At 45.1% G+C, this 21262-nt stretch overlaps 2 protein-coding genes across 10 annotated transcripts in view; one reads left to right on the top strand and one right to left on the bottom strand.

The window, feature by feature from the left end:
* The window catches only part of TANGO2 (transport and golgi organization 2 homolog), a 58027-nt gene extending 42681 nt beyond the window's left edge, over positions 1-15346 (bottom strand). Inside the window, exons 1-3 of one of the 3 annotated variants that reach the window (XM_087705757.1) lie at positions 15219-15299; positions 10631-10750; positions 2456-2588 (exon numbers count right to left, since the gene is read on the bottom strand). In XM_087705757.1, the coding sequence (XP_087561883.1) occupies positions 2456-2511 (56 nt within the window). In that variant the 5' untranslated portion in view covers positions 2512-2588; positions 10631-10750; positions 15219-15299. Of the gene's footprint in view, positions 1-2455; positions 2589-10630; positions 10751-15218 lie in introns of all 3 variants that reach the window. The other 2 variants (XM_087705756.1, XM_087705758.1) reach the window with 2 other exon arrangements.
* Positions 15347-17179: 1833 nt separating this feature from the next.
* Positions 17180-21262, top strand: part of ARVCF (ARVCF delta catenin family member) — a 317630-nt gene continuing 313547 nt past the window's right edge. For 3 of the 7 annotated variants that reach the window (XM_087705749.1, XM_087705751.1, XM_087705748.1), the window contains exon 1: positions 17180-17265. The gene's annotated coding sequence lies outside the window, so the exon portion shown is untranslated. The remainder of the gene's footprint in view (positions 17266-21262) is intronic. The other 4 variants (XM_087705753.1, XM_087705752.1, XM_087705750.1 and 1 more) reach the window with 2 other exon arrangements.

Genomic DNA, 21262 nt, shown 5'->3' with positions numbered 1-21262 from the left:
TTCCAGTTGGAGCATTCACAACTTCTGGAGGCAAGTTCTTCCACTGATTAATTGTTCTAACTGTCAGGAAATTCCTCCTCAGTTCTAAGTTGCTTCTCTCCTTGATTAGTTTCCACCCATTGCTTCTTGTTCTACCCTCAGGTGCCTTGGAGAATAGTTTGACTCCCTCTTCTTTGGGGCAACTCCTGAGATATTGGAAGGCTGCTATCATGTCACCCCTGGTCCTTCTTTTCATTAAACTAGGCAGACCCAGTTCCCAAAACCGTTCTTTATATGTTTCAACCTCCAGTCCCCTAATCATCTTTGTTGCTCTTCTCTGCACTTTTTCTAGACTCTCCACATCTTTTCTACATCATGGCGACCAAAACTTTGTGGCCTCCTTAAGACCACGTGATCCAATTTACGTGCTTGGCAACTGGTTCATACTTACGACCGTTGCTGTGTCCCAAGGTCATGGGATCCCTTTTTGCGACCTTATGACCAGTCAACAGGGGGAGTCAGATTCACTTAACAACCGAGTTACTAACTTGTCAACGGCAGTGATTCACTTAACAACGGTGGCAAGAACGTTTGCAAAATGGGGCACAACTCACTTCGCAAATCTCCCACTTAACAACAGAAAGGTTGGGCTCAACTGTGGTCGTAAGTCGAGGATTACCTGTATAATTCCAACTTGTTTGGTATTTACCACATACTAGTGTCTCCTTGGTGGAATTATTTTCTACTAGCCGATAACCCGGTGTTACCTGGGGATTTATTTATAGGGATAAAATGTCCGGACCAAATGTAATTTCTAATGTTAGATTTTCCCCCTTACCAGAGGGAGTCCTGTTGTGGAGTACTGTGAAGCTGTTACCATGGCAACTCTACTGCGCTGTACAGTAGAAGCCATTTTAAGGCAGTACAGTAGAAGCCATTTGAAGGCACAAAAGGCTGTATTTTAACAGAACATACACCCCGAGTGGTGTTAGGGGTGTCTTACCCCCACAGTATTTGTTTCCAGAGAGTAAGTCATCTGTGTACCAAGTTTATATATTCATATTCATTCTGCATATTCACTTATCACTTCCTAACCGTTGCCTAGTGTTCCTACACAATTGCTTGGCATTATATCCTTCATTAGATTTATCTCACCAGGTTTCTGGCATTAAAAAAAAAACCCACACAGCATGAAACCAAAAAAGATATCCCTTAAGAAACCTCAGGTGACAACATTTCTACCAGGTATTTATTAAGCAAATTCATGCATTTGTGATACATACCTATCTAACAAATGCACGCCCTTGTAAGAAAAATGTATCTCCACTTATAAGAAAAATGTATCTATGGTATAAGCAGACAGGAAAAAAATATTTAAAGGCTCTTACAGTGGAGGATAAATAAATACAATTGAAATGGAAACCTTTCACTCCAAAAAGTATCTTACAAGTTAAAACATTTAGGCAAAACAATAGCAAACTGGGCATATTTTTTCCTGAAGTCCTCATTCTGAAGCGACATTGTAACATTTGTGGAGGAATATGGTACATTACATAGTTTCACTGGATCTAAATTATGTGGAGTCGAGGCTTTAAAAGCTAGTTTGCCAGAACTGGACTGCAATTTGTGGCATGGCATAATGTGTGAAAAACAAGCACTGTAATCCAGTTTAGGATAAAGGGATTAGCCAAAGGTTTATTCAGCAAGATATGAAAAAAACCACTCACAGAGGGCCATCAGCTGGAATGAAGAATGGAATGGAATCAGGATAGGATAGGATAGGATAGAAAGAGGAAAGAAGGTAGGAGAATAGAACAGAATAGAATAAAGAGAGAAGAGAATAGAGGAGAAGAAAAGAGGAGAAGGAAAGAACAGAACAGGAATTAGAAAAGGATTAGGTTAGAATAGAATAGAAAAGAGAATAGAGAAGAGGGATTAGAATAGAATAATAGGATAGGATAGGATATAATAGAATAAAAGAGGAAAAGGAAAGAAGGAGGGAGAATAGAATAGAGAAAGGTGATAAGAGATAAGAAGAGAGGAGAGGAGAAGAAGAATAGAACAGAACAAGAATTAGAACAGGGTTAAATTAAATTGGAATAGAATACAAAAGAGAAGAGAGAAGAGGAGAAGAAAAGAGCAGAAAGGGAATAAGAAAAGGATTAGATTACGTAGATTAAAATAGAATATAGAAAAGAGAAGAGAAAAGGGATTGAAATAGAATATAGAATAGAATAGGATAGGATATAGAATAGAATAGGAAATGAATGGAATGGAATGGAGTGGTATTAACACTTCACATGATATTGTCTCTTAATCCACATGTCAAAAAGGTTTTAGCAGATGAAGCAGAGAAGTCATCCAAGAATCCAAGACCATCCCTGCGATTTTTAAGCCACAATGGTATTTCCAAACTCTAGCAAGAGCGACAACAAGCGTATGGACAAAGCGACAGTGAAGCGGAATTGCACATTACCTGTAGGCATTTTTGGACACAGGACGTGGGTCAAACTTAAAGAAAAGAATGCACATGGGTTACAGATGGGGGGAAACTTGAGCTTCCTTGCAGAGATGGTCAGTCAAAGGTCATCCTTCCTGGTCTTTGTCTGCTGCAAATGAAAGACGGACAGCTGATCAGATTCCGAAATTGTTAAGTTTGTGATCCTATTACACACTCCAGGTAGTCCTCGACTTACAACTATTCATTTAGTGACTGTTCGAAGTTTCAAGGGCACTGAAAAAAGTGACTTATGACCGTTTCACACTTATGACCATTGCAGCCTCACGTGATTTACATTTACGATGGTTGCAGTGTCCCTGGGGTCACGTGATCCCCCGTTGCAACCTTCTGACCTTCCCAGTGTGCGCATGCACAGAGTTGCCAGATGAAGGGACAACTTTAAGAACAGGGGTCAACTTGGGAGGAAGGCCACAGGTGGATGATGAATGGCCCCTCCCATAGGGAATAAAAGAGGAGCGAAAGGGGAGTGGAGCTTGCAGGAGACAACTACTTCGCTTCATTGGTTTGTGACTCTCTGAGATTCCTTGCCAAGTTCTGCAGATATTGGCCTGGCAGCTCTCCAAGCCAGATAAGGTCTGTGACTGTAAATCCTCCCTTGAAAGACTTTGCTGGATGTGAATGAGCAGAATTCACAGTCAATTAATAAAAGGGTTTTTTGTCGGGACCAGGAGTTTGTTTCAGGCTCTTGGGAAGCCTAGGTCAGAAGAGTAATAACACAATGGTGTGCGCTTTCATCTTCTTCCAAGTGAAAGGGAGGATTAAAATGCGAGTAACTGAAACAATCACCTGTACATCACCCAAACAGAAGGAGCTTGGCTGTATCAAGAGTGTTCCAGAATGCCGAGATGCAGAGGGAAAGAAATCAATAGCTGAACTCCAAGCAGCTCGGAATAATTGACTTAACCTTGCCCCAGTGAGCGATGATCAAGCGGTTTTATCGAAAACAAATTAAATTACTTCTATGAGCCCGAGAGTACGGCTGCAGAGAGAGAAAAAGAGATCACTTCCTACTCCTACGCTAGGGACTCGGCTTCTCCCTTCCAAGATCTGTGATTGTGAAAGATCTATGAAAGCCCAACAAAAACTGGACAAAGGTGGTTAGAAAAGATGATTGGGAAACATGTAGATTTCGAACCTGAACTATTTTCAGAGGATAATTAGAACTGCAGAAAAAAAGCAATGGCATGCCTTCCACTGAGGACCTGCATGCTGCACGAGTCAAAAAGAGGGCCGTGAAAATATCTACAGACCCCTCACATCCTGGACACAAATTGTTTCATCTCCTACCCTCAAAATGAGACGCTATAGGGCACTGCACACCAAGACGATGAGACACAAGGACAGTTTTTCCCCCGAATGCCATCACTAAAAAACTAATTCCCTCACCACTGTCAAACTATTCACTAAGGGTGCATTACTATTACTATTAGTCTTCCCATTGTTCCTATCATCCATCTCCTCCCACTTATGACTGCAGGACTGTAACTTTGTTGCTTGTATCCTTACGATTTATATTGATTGTTTCCTCGTATAATTTGATTGCTTATTTGTACCCTATGACTATCATTAGGTGTTGTACCTTATGATTCTTGACAAATGTGTCCTGCCTTTTTATGTACACTGAGAGCATATGCGCCAATGACAAATTCCTTGTGTGTCCAATCACACTTGGCCAATAAATAATTCTATTCTATTCTATTCTGTGCTGTGCTATTCTAGACTATAACCATGTTGCTTGCATCTTTACGATCTATAGTTTTGTTTCCTAATATGATCTGATTGCTTATTAGTAACTTATGATTATCATTAACTCTTGTAATGTATCTTTTCTTTTATGTACACTGAGAGCATCTGCACCAAAGACAAATTCCTTGTGTATCCAATCACACTTGGCCAATAAAGAATTCTATTCTATTCTATGCTATGCTATTCTTTATTCTATTCTCTATTCCATTCCATTCTATTCTCCATTCTATTCTCTAATTCAGTGTTTCTCAACCTTGGCAACTTGAAGATGTTCGGACTTCAACTCCCAGAATTCCCCAGCCAGCGAATGCTGGCTGGGGAATTCTGGGAGTTGAAGTCCGGACATCTTCAAGTTGCCAAGGTTGAGAAACACTGCTCTAATTCCTATTCTATATTCTATTCTATTCTCTATTCTATTCTCTAATTCCTATTCTCTATTCTATTCTAGACTATAACCATGTTACTTGTATCTTTACAATTTATATTGTTTTATTTGTTTCCTAGTTGATTTGGTGGCTTATCAGTAACCTATGACTACCACTAAGTGTTGTATCTTATGATTCTTGATGAATGTATTTTTTTCTTTTATGTACACTGAGAGCATATGAACCAGAGACAAATTCCTTGTGTGTCCAACCACAATTAGCCAATAAAGAAATTCTATTCTACTTTTACTAGGTATAATACCAGAAAAACTTGATAAGAAAAGTATGAGTGTTTCCCTGTGTTGTATGTTAATTAAGCCAGGTATGCCCTGTCTTCTCCACCATCAGTGTTGGTTGAGGAGCTTCAACTTGCATCTGGATGAAAAATAAACTTGAGTTTCATGAACAGTCCAAGGGTTTAAAACATCCATATTAGGGTGTTTAACCTACAGTTCTGGTACAATGTCCAAGAGCTCCTTCACCTTAAACATTAACCATGCTCATCTTCCAAGGTCAGACATGTGCTGCCATCTACTGTGACAATCAGGTTATAGGAAGCTACGGTAGTGCCTTTAAAAAAAAGACACCTGCCCCCTGGTAGAACTTGATTAGAAACCAGCATTGTTTAAAGCACCTTTAAACTCAACGACAATTGTTAAAAGATGACAACAAAGCTCTGAAGAAGAAGAAGTCATTATAAATGACATGCTCGCAAGAGATGCCACGAAAAGACCAGACAAGGATGAGATATAAATCAAAGAGTGATGGCTACATTAAGGCTGACATTTCCAATATTTTGTCTGTCTCGCATCGCTGCTTCTTATTATCGCCCTTTGCTCCATATTTTATTTATTCTAAGTGATTAGCTTTATATAGATCTGTTAAAAACATGACAGCTTAACATTGTTATAATAATTGAAATCTATTCAGCCCCTTGATTTGCCAGTTTGGTTGTCTAACCAATGCAAAACACTCACAGCTCTATTTGAATAGAAAGTGGCACGCTTAAGATTTTATTTACAAAAAATGCAGCGGGCTTTAATTTTTTCAAGGCTTCCTCAAAACGAAAAGGGAGGAAAAAGGCACAAGTGCTTTTGCTGATGGGATCAAACTGGAGCGTGCTATTGTTGAGCACGATGTTTCTCAATCGTGGCAACTTGAAGATGTGAGGACATCAACACCCAGAATTCCCTAGCCAGCATGGCTGGCTGGGGAATTTGGGGAGTTGGAAGTCCCCACATCTTCAAGCTGCCAAGGTTGAGAAACACAGGTTTAAGAAAATTAATTCCCTCCACCTAAACTTTGAAGACACACGTCTTGTAGCCTTAGATGTCTCCAGTGGTGGGATCTTGCCGGTTTGGTGATTGCGTGCACAGTTTTAGCAAAACTTATCTTCCACATTGCTTCTGGGGAGTAACACAGCTGAGGCGCGAGGATATTGTTAAGTAAAGCGCAGGCGCGAGTGGGCAACCCCAACTGACCATCGGAGCTACCGGTTCGCCCAAACCGGTACAAACCGGCTGAATCCCACCCTTGGATATCTCCCTGAGAAACATCCCATAATTTTAAAAAAATCATGTTGTGAGGTCACTTAGGATAAGTCTGTAACTCCTACCCTGTTTCCCCGAAAATAAGACCTCCCTGGATAATAAGCCCAATTAGGCTTTTGAGTGCATGCGCTAAAACAAGCCCTCCCTGAAATTTTATTTATTTATTTATTTGGAATTTTTATATGCCGCCCAATCCTGAAGGACTCCGGGCGGCTTACAAGAAATATAAAAAACACATAACGACAAAACAATTTAAAACAACAGACACCCCTCATCCATTCATTCTAGTCGGGGCCGGACCTCAACAGTGAGGTCAACAGCCCCAGGCCTGCCAGAACAGCCAAGTTTTTACGGCTTTCCTGAAGGCCATCAGAGTGGGTATGGTCTGGATTTCCGGGGGGAGTTGGTTCCAAAGAGTCGGAGCAGCCACCGAGAAGGCTCTCCTCCGAGGGCCCGCCAGCCGACATTGTTTGGCCGACAGCATCTGAAGGAGGCCCAATCTATGGGATCTTATTGGCCGCTGGGAGGTATGTGTCAGCAGGCGGTCTCGAAGGTATCCTGGCCCTAAGCCATGTAGGGCTTTAAAGGTAATAACCAACACCTTGGAGACCAATAGGTAGCCAGTGCAGCTCACGGAGGATAGGTGTAACGTGGGTGTACCTCAGCACACCCAATATTGCCCGTGCGGCCGTATTCTGAACTAACTGCAGTCTCCAAACGCTTTTCAAGGGTAGCCTTGAAAACATTGCAACATAGCAGGGAGCCGTGATGTGACCACGCTCGCCACCTCCTGCACCTCAAAAATAATAAGGCCTTCCGGAAATAAGGCCACGTGCTTATTTCAGAAGATCAAAAGAAAATAAGACCCTGTCTTATATTCGGGAAAATACGCTAATCATGTGATGAATCTAGATCAGGGGTGTCAAACTCAATTGCATTGAGGGCCACATCAGAGCTGTGGTTGACTGTGTGTTGGTGGAGGGGAGAGAGAGATTGGGTGGGTGTGACCAATTAGGTGTGCATGGGACCACCCACTGGGTGTGGCCAACTGGGTGGGTGTGGCCAGCTTGACGCCACTCCCCAAACTGCTGGCATGTTTCCTCTTCGCACTAGGTAGACCAGGACAACCCCGGCAGGTAGGATCTGACCACATTGTGGGCTGGATCTGGCTCACAAGCCCTGAGTTCGACACCCCTGACCTAGATGTAGAAGCATTTATTTTAATGGGAAGAGATGCCTATTCATATTTCCCATTTCTACTTGCAACTGGCATTTCAATTCTCTGTGTAGATTGTAATAGAACACCCGAAATGCAGGATCTCTTTTTAAAATTGACCCTGTTACCTTTTCCTCCCCCTTCCTCTTAACGTTTATGCCACTCCAGAGTTTTCCTGGTATAAAATTCACTGTTGGAAATATGGCACAGGAAATCCTTTGACTTATGATCACAATTGAGCCCAAAATGTCTGTTACTAACAGTGGTGGTTTGCAGGCGGTACGCTCCAATACGGGAGTACCGGTGCCGGGCCGGAGCACTGGGTACCGTTCCCGTACGGTGCTGCAGACGGTGCACCTGTCCACCCGAGCTCCTTACCTGTATTTCAGCTCTTCGGCGCTTGCGCGATGCTCCGGAGGCGTCACAAGAGGTAAGGATGCATGTGTGCGCATCCTGCACGCATTCATGTGGTGGACGCCGGGCCCCGTTGCAACCGTACCAGTTGCAACGGGATCCGGAACCCATCACTGGTTGCTAAGCGACAGTTGTAAAATGAGTTTTGCCCCTGTTTACCACCTTCCTTGCCAGAGTTGTTAAGTGAATCTGATTTTGCTCTTCAAATATGAATCAGTTGCCAAGCATCCGGATGTAAATCACATGCAGCATGGGAATACTGCAAGCATGGGTCATAAAGGCAAAACCTGGTGATAAGTCACTTTTTTCAGTGCTGGTGTAACTTTGAACAGTCGCTAAATGAACTGTTGTAAGTCGAGGACTACCTGTATTTTACCTGCATGTATAGAATTGTTTGAGCCTCACTGATTACTATACAGAGTGTCGATTCTTTTTATTATTATTAGGAATATATATCCACAGCCAAGGCTGCAGTTAACATATTTTTGAGGGATAGAGAGACAAAAAGGCAGCCGTATAAATGCTTTTGGATGATTACCGTACTTTTTTAAAAAATCCTACAAAACTTCGCAAGACGGATCACTGAGGAAGTGATTTGGTTCCCTAAATTGTACAGAATAAATACTGCAGACTGGAATGAAATGCTAAAGAACATCTGAAATACGCAAGCATAGAGATAATTAGAAGCAATATTATGCTTAAGAACGCTTCTGAAAAGGAGCAGAAGACATTGGAATTCATGCTAGATTGTACTTACTGGATAAAATATTCATCCATTTATAAAGTTACTATTCGACAATGTTAATTTCTCCATGTCCTTTTCTGGTGACTAAGAATACTTTTTGAACGTACACGGGAGCTATCGTTTCCAAAGCCTTTGGAATATTGATGTTTATTTCCCTGTTCAAGCCATATAAACTTTGACACGAGCCAGAATTACTTTATTATTTATTACTTTTATAGCCCATCTAAATTTCCAGTCCTTCCTCTTCACAAATCAGGCAGCAACAAAAATAGATAATGCATATAATAGCTTAAGCATGGTATGAATCTGGAACTGTGGTTTGTAAATCATGGTTTATGGCTCAACACAATGTGAATTCAGCCAACTGTGCCTCAGAATAATGCTCAAAGATCATGGTTTATGGTGAGGTCAACGTAGCTATTGTTTATCCCACCACCACTCTGGACAGGCAAGTTTTATTCTAGGTTGCTTGTTCTGGTTTTTCTTTAGCTTTTCCACACCTAGGAAAAATGTGAATGTCCTTGGCTTTCAAATATGGGCTGAATTTAAAAATGCAAGAATTATTTAGAATATTATCTAAGAAATATTACATCAACTCAAACAATATTTTTTGGAGATATACAAAAATAGATTCATATGCTTGCACTTTGGTAGTAATTCCACTCAACCGAGATGAAAAGTATGTTTTTATGAACTGTATTAAACTATATTATCAGAAAATTTCTGTCTGTCTGTCTGTCTGTCTGTCTGTATGTATGTATGTCTCTCCCTCCCCCCTTGTGTGTGTGTGTGTGTTTTCCAGCATAACTCTGGAATGCCTCGAGCAATTTCAACCAAACTTGGTACACAGATGACTTACTCTCTGGAAACAAATACTGTGGGGGTAAGATGCCCCTAACACCCCTGGGTGTGTGTGTTCTGTTAAGATACAACCTGTTGTGCCTTAAAATGGCTTCTACCGTATTACCATAAAATGGCTTCTACTTTACAGCAGAGTGGAGTTGTCATGGTAACGGCTTTACAGTACTCCACAAGGGGACTACCTCTGGTAAGGGGGAAAATCCAACATTGGAAATTACGTTTGGTTCGGACATTTTCAACAAGGTGGTATAACTTTCCTTGACGCTTCTGGGGGCACAGGGAAAACATTTGTAACTAATTTAATTGTCGCCGAAAACCGGGCTTTTCCTGTCTAATACAGGATTTGGATAAATAAATACCCAGGCAACACCTGGTGATCAGTGAGTGTTATAATAAAGTAATCCCCTTTTACTGACATGTCAAAGTCTACTTCAATCTTAATAAGAATCCTATGTTTGGATTCCTGTGACTAATAAACTAGTTTTAATTTAGGCCCTTATTACCAATTTTGTATTCCTCTCATAGCCCCAGTAGACTAGACTAGAGTTCACTTATAATTGTTCTGCTTTTTTGTGTCTAAGGAGAACAGAATAGCTTATGCAATAATGAATTTCTTAACATGCCACAAACACCCATGCATTTATTTTCGTACACCTAATTGTCATTGGTTTGGTACAGGGTGAATAAAAACTGCTGGATTTTTCAAACTTTAAATTGGATTTTTTAATATTTTTATCAAATTTATGCTTTTGGAGTAAAAGTCTATCTAAAGATAGTTTTCTATTTAAAATACATTAATAATTTAGTTTATTCAGCATGAAATGGAGCTCAGTTATGTAGCATGAAGGCTGCATATTCTGCAATATTGGGACTGTCAGTGAGCCAACAACGAGTCAGAGGAGGAGCTGCTGTGGGACAGAGATGATAGTTGCTGTTTAAAAATTAGGATTTAAATCGAGTTGATTTAAATCAACCCTTTTTCCTACTGATTTAAATCGAATCGGTTTAAATCAAATCCACCCATCCAAAAGACGGAATAAAATTCCTATCTGCACCTTTACCTACTACCCAGGTCTGATGATAAAAAGCAATTAAGTCTTTAATATGTCCTGACATTTTCCTACTGGGAGGGGAAAAAAGCAAAAAGAACCAACAACAAACAAAACAGATTACCTTCCTGTTTGTAGCCAAAAATTGCTTTGGGAAAATTGCCACAGTTGCCTTGAAGTTGTTTCAACTAAAGATTACATTGGCTCCATATGGTGAAAGCAGTAACAGTACAGGCAGCTGCATCTGTTTTCAAGAAATCATTTATTTAGCAAAATGATATTTTAAAAAAAAACACGGTGGAATAGAGTCCAGAATTTAAATAACTATAACTCAGAATAGAACACAGCGGTCATAATAAAAAAATTTCTGTGTATAGGTTCAAGAGCGAGATGCCCTCTACACGGTTGGAGTTATTCCCAAATAAGTAGGCAGGAGATCAGGAACAAAAAAACAAGGCTCCATGTAACTCAGAACAGCCTACACCAGCTGGCAGAAACTTCTCAAATTACAGACTTACAACAGCACATTTAATGATAGTTCAAAGTTACAATAAGATAAAAGGTAAAGGTTCCCCTTGCACATATGTGCCAGTCGTTCCTGACTCTAGGGGGTGGTGCTCATCTCCGTTTCAAAGCCAAAGAGCCAGCGCTGTCCAAAGACGTCTCCGTGGTCATGTGGCCGGCATGACTCAACACCAAAGGTGCACGGAACGCTGTTTCCTTCCCACCAAAGGTGGTTCCTATCTTTCTACTTGCATTTTTTACGTGCTTTCGAACTGCTAGGTTGGCAGAAGCTGGGAGAAGTCACGGGAGCTCACTCAGTTACGCGGCGCTAGGGATTCGAACCGCTGAACTGCTGACCTTTCTGATCGACAAGTCTTAGCCACTGAGCCACCACTTCCCCCTAGTCCTTGACTTACAACATCTCATTTAATGATAGTTCAAAGTTAGCACAATAGCACTGGGGGAAAAAATGACATGGCTTTTTTTCACGCAGCATTCCCATGGTCACATGAACAATATTCAGAGGTTTGGCAACTGACTCATATTTATGACGGTTGCAGGGTCCCAGGTTCAGGTGATCTGCTGTTGTGACCTTCGAACAAGCAAAGTCAAATGGGGAAGCCACATTCACTTAACAACTGTGTTACCAACATGACCTTTGCAATGGTTTGCTTAATGGCAGCAAGAAAAGTAAGTAAGTGGGGCAAAACTCACTTAACAACTCTCACCTAGTAACAGAGCAACAGGGCTCAATTGTAGTCGTAAGTCGAGGACTACCTATATCAGATGAGAACCTTTCTTAGTCCCTACGGGTTGCTTGGAAATGACTCTGAAACCCATCTATAAACCTGATTCTTTACATTTACAAGGAATAGAGTTTTTGTTCTCTCAAAAAAAAAATTGTGTCACTTTGCAGCTGAAAGTATCTCCTCTTTTCATTCCTATCACAACGAAAGGTTTCAGATTGCCAGATTTTGACAATGTAGCTTTATACTAGGGGTCAGTAATCTGCGGCTCTGTCATCCCCCTGCTGTGGCTTCCTGTCGCTCAAAATATGCGTCACAACCACCAATGGGTGGGACCCATCGGCCCACAATTTATTGAGCTTTTCGACCCCCGGTAGGCCAACCATAGATAAATCCAAGAAAAGTTTCAGAAGAAAACAGAATATTTAAATCAACTACATATGATAGTTTTGTGGCCGCTCAGGAAATAGTCAGGCATGGGAAGGGTTTTTGTGGCTCCTGATGTTTTCTTTTCTGTGGGAAACAGGTCCAAATGGCTCTTTGAGTGTTTAAGATTGCCTGCGTTACACTAAAGTACAATTAATTAATTTGCTGACATTTCCTATCTGATTTACCTGGTAAGGCTGACATCAGTCCGAGAAACAAGGGAAGGATCCCTTCTGAGTTTTTTCCCACCCATTATGCAGCTGTGGGCTGAGCTGTCTCTTATCTGACTATTTCCTAGGCAGTACTTCTCACTTTGCTCCATCTCCCAAACGTACCTTTTACAGGTAATGAAAAATGTACAACCAACCCATCAAAAATCAGACAGCATCAAGGAGTCTGCAGTATCGACAATTAGGCTAAGCACACCCATGACCTGACTCAACAATTAACCCATTTATCTGGATTTGCACAATATACTGACCCGCAAATTCTATTAAGCCGTCATGTCTTTAAATAATGGTCTCTGAAAGAGGCTAAAACACACAAATCAGTCATTTGTCAAGCAATTTAAATCATGTATCCAAAGATAAATCCACTCTAATCTGGTGCAAATGTGAAACCCAAACCATCAACCTTAACTTTACTTTCAAAGCGTGACCCGACAAAAGCGCGCCGACAAAACCACAGCGCTAAAACCGCAACGTCATCTACGTGTCGACAACAGCGCAGCGACAGAAGTGCGATTTAAGTTAAGGTAAGGGTTAGGTTTAGGGTTTAGGGTTAGGTTTAGGGTTAGCATTAGGTTTACAGCGCGCTTGTCGCCGCGCTGTTGTCGCCGTGCTTCAGCGCTCATTCGTCAGCACGCTTTAGAACTTGTGGTTTTGTCACCGCAGTTTAGTTGGGCGCGCTTTTGTCATTCACCCTTTTGTTGGTGAACCCTTTCAAAGTCATTAAGAGGCCATTGAGGAAGGATAGAAGCAGGCTGCACTGACTCCCCAGAAGAAAGTGTATGATATGAGAACAATATATATATATATTTCAGTGAAAGCCAGAATATTTGCCCTGTATCCCAAAGATGCTTTTTTCAAGAGGCAACATTGTGGTTTTACTTTGAAGATATTTCACTTCTTATCCAAGAAGCTTCTTCAGTTCTTGGATGAGAAGCGAAACGTCTTCAAAAATAAAAAAAAATAAAAAAGAATGTCCAGTTGCCTCTTGAAAAAGCCCCTTTGGGACCACCATGACCTGGATTGACTGAGAATCTCCATAGACATTTGCCCTGTATATCGATAAAACAAGAACAAAAGGCAAAAATGCTTCTTTGGCAACTTGGGCTGTATCAGAAAACCCACAAAACTCACTTTTAACCCAATTACCATATTATCCCATTTTCTGGATCTGGACCTACTTTGTTTTTAACTCTATTTTTCTCTTTTGAATTCTCCCAACTTGCTTTCAGTGTCTCTTTAAGTATTGGATTATTTTATTATGTATGTGTCCAGTATGAACACTGTACACGAGAGACAGGTATAATCCTCCACTTAGGACCACAATTGAGCTCAAAATTTCCATTGTTAAAAGCAAGGCAGTTGAGTTTTGCCCCATTTTACAACCATTCTCGCCACCCTTGTTGAGTGAAGCAGTTGCAGTTAAGTTGGTAGTATGATTGTTTAGTGACAACCTGGCTTCCCCCTTGACTCTGCTTGTCAGAAAGTTGCAAAAGGGGATCACATGACCCGGTCACACTGCAACCATCATAAATACGAGTCAGTTGACAAGCATCCAAATTTCAATCATGTGACCATAGAGATGCTGCAGGGGTCGTAAGTGTGAAAAAAAACAGTCCTGGCTGGGTCACTCTTTTCGACGCCGTTGTAACTTCCAGTGGTCCCTCTAAACAAATGGTTGCAAGTCGAGGACTTCCTATACAAATGTGATAAATGGACACTAAATGGACCCTTAACATTAAAAACATCATCAAAAAAGCACAAGAAATGTTCTTTCTGCACCAACTCAGGAAGCTCAAACTGCCCAAGGAGCTGCTGATTCTGTTCTACAGAGGAATGATTGAGTCTCTCATCTGCACCTCCATAACTGTCTGGTTTGGCTCTGCAACCCAACAAGACAGACAGAGACTTCAGAGGAGAATCAGAACTGCAGAAAAACTACAATTACTACCAACCTGCCTTCCATTGAGGACCTGCACACTGCACGAGTCAAAAAGAGGGCTGTGAAAATATCTACAGGCCCCTCACACCCTGGACACAAATTGTTTCAACTCCTACCCTCACAATGACGCTATAGAGCACTGCACACCAGAACAACTAGACACAAGGACAGTTTTTTAGCTGAATGCCATCCCTCTGCTAAACAAATAATTCCCTCAACACTGTCAAACTATTCACTAAGGCTACATTACTATTACTATTAGTCTTCTCATCGTTCCTATCACCCATCTCCTCCCACTTATGACTGTATGACTCTATCTTTGTTGCGTGTATCCTTACGAATTATATTCCTAATATGATTTAATTGCTAATTTGTACCCTATGACCATTATTAAGTGTTGTACCTTATGATTCTTGACGAATGTGTCATATTATGCACCAAAGACAAATTCCTTGTGTGCCTAATCACACTTGGCCAATAAAGAATTCTATTCTATTCTAAATGACACAACAATCCTGCAAGGTAGACCGATAGAGGAAGGGATCAAAAGTCAACCCAAGACTGAGGCGAGATTTAAACCCAGCTCTCCCTGCCCCTAGTCTCCCCACACTTCCCACAGCGAAGGTTACTGCCTTCAAACCCATCATCCCCAGCTAGAGAGGCCAGAGGGCTTGTTACTTTCCGGACTACAACTCCCACAATCCCTCGTCATGGAGTTTCAAGCGGGAGGCCGGTGGGACTTGAAGTTCACCATGTCAGCCCCGGCCCAAAAGATACTCCTTGTTCCCATCAGACCCCGCGGTCTGCCCCAGACCCTCAGGAACCCGGCTGGGCCCACCACTTCCGGTCCCGCGCCCCCAAACTCACCCTCATACGGCTCGAGCGGCGCCTTCAACAGTTCCACCGAGCAGCCGCTTCCGGGCGCGCCACCCACCATTCAAGAAGCCGCGCCCCGATTGGATCGTCTCGCCTCCGCCTCCTCCGAGCGCACGCATGCGCCCCAGGCCGAATCGACGCCTCCTCCTGCTGCCCCGCCCCTTCGGGCTCCGCGCGCCGATGAGCTCTGTTTCCCCCGGTCGCTCTGGAGACGCCGCCGTTCCGCTTGCTTGCCTCCCCTCCCTCCGCCGGCGTTCGCTCGCTCGCTCTGCCCTGCCCTCGGCTCTTCCTTCTCTTGCTCGCTCCTCCCTCCTCCTCCTTTCTTTTTCCCCCCCTTTCTCGGTCGAATGGCTTTTTCTTGCACCTTTTGCAGCAATCTTGCATTTTAATTTTTTTTTAAATGTAAAAATAAAAAGAAATGAAGGCAATCCAGGGAAGGCAACAGCCTTGGGGGATTTGCAGGGCAACCTCCAAAATGCCAGGAGGTTCCAAAACCACCGCCTGGGTAGCTTGCTTAGCTCAGCAGATGCACCGTTGCAAAAAGTGCTTTTTCCCGGCTATAAATATCCCAAGTCCCACCCTGTGCCATTGATTTTTATCCCCCCCCCCCCTGCGATTCGTCTAGCCTTGTGCTGCAGGGGAAATCCCTCGCCCGGGCCCGTTTGCCCTACATCAGCAGGCGCGCCCAGCCCTTTGCAATCTCTGCCCCCCCCAACCCTTATTCCTCTCCCCCCGCCTGCAAAACACGGTTCAAACTGCGCTCCCTGCACGCGCTGGGGGTTCGCACGACCTTGCTTGGGTTTGCTGAAGCTTTGCAGTCTCGGCTGCAGAGTCGCTGCCCCCCTTCGCCCTTCTGCTTGCCACGCATTACCCACGGGTGGGAGTGGGTGGGAGACCCCCCAATGGATGAAACCAACTGGGGCTGGGCTTGAATTGCGCCCACTCTCCCCTCTCCCATCCCACGACCCCTTCCCACTCCCAGGCGGGACCCGTCCAGAGGACCCTTCCCCACTCCTTCGAATTCCACCGGGGAAGGTGGTGGTGGGGAATAAAGAGTCAAAGGAGGGTCGTGGGAACGCAGCTCCCGAGGCTCGGGAGATCCCGCCAAGTTTGGCAGCAGCTGCTGTGCCTCGCATCCAAAAGGAGAGGGAAGGTCGCGGGAATGCATGCGACCCTTGGGGTGGGGGGAGAAGACCTTCCCCACGGGGGAGTGGGGGTTTATAGTGGGACTCTGCTTTTCCCAGACTAGCCTGGCTGGAGTGAAGTCGTGGTGGTGGGATGGAATGAATGGGGGGGAGTGAGTGGAGCGTGCATTGGGAGTGAATGAGGGGGGTGGGAGTCAGTGAGTGGGTGGGAGTGAACGAATGGGGGCCTGGAGGCTGTGGGGGTTGGATTGGTGGGATGGAATGGGGGGGTAGGAGTCTGAGTGGGTGGTGGGTGGGAGTGAATGAGTGGGTGAGGGGAGTGGGATGGAATGAATGGGGTGTGTGAGTGGAGGGTGTATCGGGAGTGAATGGGGAGTGGGAGTGAGTGGGTGGTGGGTGGGAGTGAATGAGTGGGGGCTGGGGGTTGAGTGGGGGGTGGATTGGTGGGATGGAATGAGGGGGGTTGGGAGTCTGAGTGGGAGTGGGTTGAAGTGAAAGTGGGGAGTGGGAGTGAATTAGTGGGTGTGTGTGGGATGGAATGAGTTGGTGGGTGTGAATGGAGGGTGTATTGGGAGTGAATGAGGGGGAGTCAGTGAGTGGGGGGTGGGAGTGAATGAGTGAGTGTCTGGGGGTTAGTGGGGGTGGATTTGTTGGAGGGAATGAGTGGGGGTGGGAGGGAGGGAATGAGTGAGTCAGTGAGGGGGGGTGGGAGAGATGGGCGGAGCCATCCAAGCGCCGCCCCCTGTCTCCCCCTCCTCCTTGCGCTCGTGGGAACCCGCCGGCTCTCGTGCGGCGCAGGGCAGAGCGCTCGCGGCGGGCGCGGAAGATGCTCAGCGGTCCTCGCGGCGGCCTCCTCCTCCTCCGAGCAGCGCAGCTCCTCCGCCGGAGGCCAGGTCTGCACCTTCCTCCGCTCGCGCCCCCCTCCTCCTCCCCAGGCCGGCTTGCCGTGAAGCCCCCCGCCCACCCCTTCCCACCAGGCTGCGGCGGCTGCTTTGCCTTGGCTGCTCTCCGAAGGAGCATCCTTTCGCCTTCCCTTGCGCGGGTGGCTTTGTTGCGAGGCGTGGGGAGGGGAGGGGGGGATGGACAGCAACGCCAACCGGCCCGGCGGCATAAAAAGGGGTCTAAACAAACCCCGCTTTGTGCCGCGTGGGAAACCTGCAGTGGGGGTGGGGGCTGGGGGTGGGTGGGTCCGGTTGGAGAGAGCCGCCCCGCCCCGCTTTTGCTTTGGAAAAGGCTTCATAGGGGTCCGTTTGGATGGAAGGCAGTAGAGGAAGGGGGTGGGGTGGGGGAAGGAAAAAAAGGAAGGAGGCAGAGAGAAGGAGGGAAGGAGATGAGAATGAGAGGATGGAAGGAAGGAAGGAGATTGAGAGGAAGGAAGGAGATGAGAATGAGAGGAAGGAAGGATGGAAGGAAGAAAGGACATTAGAATGAGAGGAAGGAAGGAAGGAAGGAGATGAGAATGGAAGGACCGAGAGAATGAGAGGATGGATGGAAGGAAGGAAGGAGATGAGAATGAGGAGGGAAGGAAGGAGATGAGAATGGACGGAAGGAAAGAGATGAGAATGAGAGGAAGGAAGGATGGATGGAAGGAAGGAGATGAGAATGGAAGGAAGGAAGGAGATGAGAATGAGAGGAAGGAAGAAAAGAGGGAGGGAGGGAAAAGGAAGGAAGGAAGGCGGGGCTGTCCCTTGAGGCCGGAAAGAAAAATGGGGAGTGGGTGTGTGCGTGTCCCTTCTCTACTTCTCTTTCCTCTCTCTCTTCTCCCTCCCCCCCCTGCATCAGCTGTTCCCACCTGCGCTCCCTAAACTTCGCCTTCCCTTGCAACCTGATTTGCTATGGGGATCTGGTGAAGGGTAGCCAGAAGTTAATGGGGAGAATGGCTTGGTGGGTTGGGAGTTGAGGTGAGGAGGGCGGGGAATGGGGGCTGCTAGGCGTGGTTGGCAAGCCCGGGGTTCAATCTCTGCTTGCTTCTCTTGGTGGAAAGGGTGTGTGTGTGTGTCTAGAGCCTTCTGGCCCCTTATGGGGGGTTCAGCCTCATTGGTATTGTGGTGTCTTTGACAGTCTTCTTGGCTGTCCTTTGGGGTGAAGCATTGAGTTGTAAGACTGGCTGGCTTCCCTAGAAGAGAGGGAGAGAGAAAGAGAGATCCTTGTGATGAAGGATGTTTTTTTCTCCACCTTTTGGAGTTGGTAGGAAGGTGAGGGGGGCTGATCCTGCAGAGGATTAGTATTAGTAATTATTTATTATTACTCCTTGATATACAACCACAATTGAGCCAAACATTTACATTGTGAAGGCAGACGTTTGTTAAGTGAGCTGCGCCCCGTTTTGCGACCTTCCTTGCCGCTGTTAAGTAAAAAAACACTGCAGTTCAGTTCGTAACAATGCTTAAGGCAGTGTTTCTCAACCTTGGCAACTTGAAGATGTCCGGACTTCAACTCCCAGAATTCCCCAGCCAGCGAATATTGGCTGGGGAATTCTGGGAGTTGAAGTCCGGACATCTTCAAGTTGCCAAGGTTGAGAAACACTGGCTTAGGGTTAGGGTGAATCTGGCTTCCCCATTGACTTTGCTTGTCGGAAGGTTGCAAAAGGTGGGGGGGTCACAGGGGACACTGCAACCGTCGTAAACTGGTGTCAATTGCCCTGCGTCCGAATTTTGATCATGTGACCGTGGAGAGAAAGGCAACGGCCGTAAGTGTGAAAAATGGTCGTAAGTCACTCTTTTCAGTGGCATTGTAACTTTGAACGGTCACTAAATGAACTGCTGTAAGTTGAGGACTACCTGTATTTTGAAGGGGATCTTTGGCGCTCTCTGAATTTGGTTGTTTGCTTGCAGGCGTTTTATTACCCAGCTAGGTAACATCATCAGTATTTGAAAGGAGTGACATTTGCAGAGAGGAGGACAGTGGGGTCCTTGGTGCTCTCTGAGCTTGGTGATTATCTTGCAGAGGTTTCATTAGCAAACTAGATAACTACTACTACTACTACTTATTATTATTATTATTGATTTGATTGATATGATTGATATTATTGATATTTTCTATTACTGCCCATTTCAGGCACCCCCTAGCAGCCCCAAGTCCTATCTGACAGCCTTTTGCCTTGACCTGATTGCATTGGGGTTAAAAGCACATTGTGTTGCCCTCTTTTTTTATGCTTCCCGCAAGATTGGGGTTGAAAGAAACTTTTATTTTGGGGGACATCCTCCAGACACAAAGGGGGGCTTAATTTGAGGAGGTCTGCAAGAGCAGGAGTGGTGGGAAAGTTGTCCCACACGAGAATGTTATTTTGAGCAGGATCATTTTTTTCTATGTGTAACAATCCAGTGTTTAATGGGGGAGATTGATTGTTTGTTTATATCTCACCTTTATTATTTTTGCAAATAACTCAAGGAGGTAGACATAGCTAATACACTTTGCACTTCCTATTTCCTTCAACAACAACCTTGGGAGGTGGTTTGGATTGAGACAGAAGAGACATGGGCTGACTGAAAGTCACCCAGCCAGTTTTCAGGCCTAAAGTGGGACTAGAACTCACCATCTCCTGGTGATTGGCCCAAAGTCTCCTGGTTGGCTTTTTTGGCTAAGGCGGAACTAGAACTCACAGCCTCCTGGTGATTGGCCCCAAACTCATCTATCTGGCTTTCATGCCTAAAGCGGGACTAAAACTCACAGCCTCCTGGTGATTGGCCCCAAACTCACCTATGTGGCTTTCATGCCTAAGGCGGGACTAAAACTCACAGCCTCCTGGTGATTGGCTCAACCTCACCTATCTGGATTTCATGCCTAAGGCAGGACTAGAACTCACAGCCTCCTGGTGATTGGCCCCAAACTCACCTATCTGGCTTTCATGCCTAAGGCGGGACTAAAACTCACAGCCTCCTGGTGATTGGCCCCAAACTCACCTATCTGGCTTTCATGCCTAAGGCGGGACTAGAACTCACAGCCTCCTGGTGATTGGCCCCAAACTCACCTATCTGGCTTTCATGCCTAACGCGGGACTAAAACTCACAGCCTCCTGGTGATTGGCCCCAAACTCACCTATCTGGCTTTCATGCCTAAGGCGGGACTAAAACTCACAGCCTCCTGGTGATTGGCCCCAAACTCACCTATCTGGCTTTCATGCCTAAGGCGGGACTAAAACTCACAGCCTCCTGGTGATTGGCCCCAAACTCACCTATCTGGCTTTCATGCCTAAAGCAGGACTAGAACTCACAGCCTCCTGGTGATTGGCCCCAAACTCACCTATCTGGCTTTCATGCCTAAGGCGGGACTAAAACTCACAGCCTCCTGGTGATTGGCCCCAAACTCACCTATCTGGCTTTCATGCCTAAGGCGGGACTAAAACTCACAGCCTCCTGGTGATTGGCCCCAAACTCACCTATCTGGCTTTCATGCCTAAGGCGGGACTAGAACTCACAGCCTCCTGGTGATTGGCCCCAAACTCACCTATCTGGCTTTCATGCCTAAGGCGGGACTAAAACTCACAGCCTCCTGGTGATTGGCTCAACCTCACCTATCTGGATTTCATGCCTAAGGCAGGACTAGAACTCACAGCCTCCTGGTGATTGGCTCAACCTCACCTATCTGGCTTTCATGCCTAAGGTGGGACTAGAACTCACAGCCTCCTGGTGATTGGCCCCAAACTCACCTATCTGGCTTTCAGGCCTAAGGTGGGACTAGAACTCACTGTCTCCTATCCATTGGCCAAAGTCAGCCAGCTGGTTTCATTGAACTCGAACTCACAATCTTTTGCTTTCTAGCCTGATGCCTGGACTCCTAGAAGGACAGAATATGGGTCTCATTAGTTGGGTGCATTTTCTTTGGATGTCTGGCTCAAAAAGTTTTAATATTGACTCCATGGGTTGATGGGGTCTATCCCATATGTGGATG

The sequence above is a fragment of the Thamnophis sirtalis genome, unplaced genomic scaffold (assembly GCF_051295495.1).
Source record: "Thamnophis sirtalis isolate CommonGarterSnake01/CBP01778 unplaced genomic scaffold, rThaSir2_p1.2 scaffold_2, whole genome shotgun sequence".
Taxonomy (NCBI): Eukaryota; Metazoa; Chordata; class Lepidosauria; order Squamata; family Natricidae; genus Thamnophis; species Thamnophis sirtalis.
Note: the sequence above shows the minus strand (reverse complement) of the source record. Positions and strands in the feature narration are given on the sequence as shown.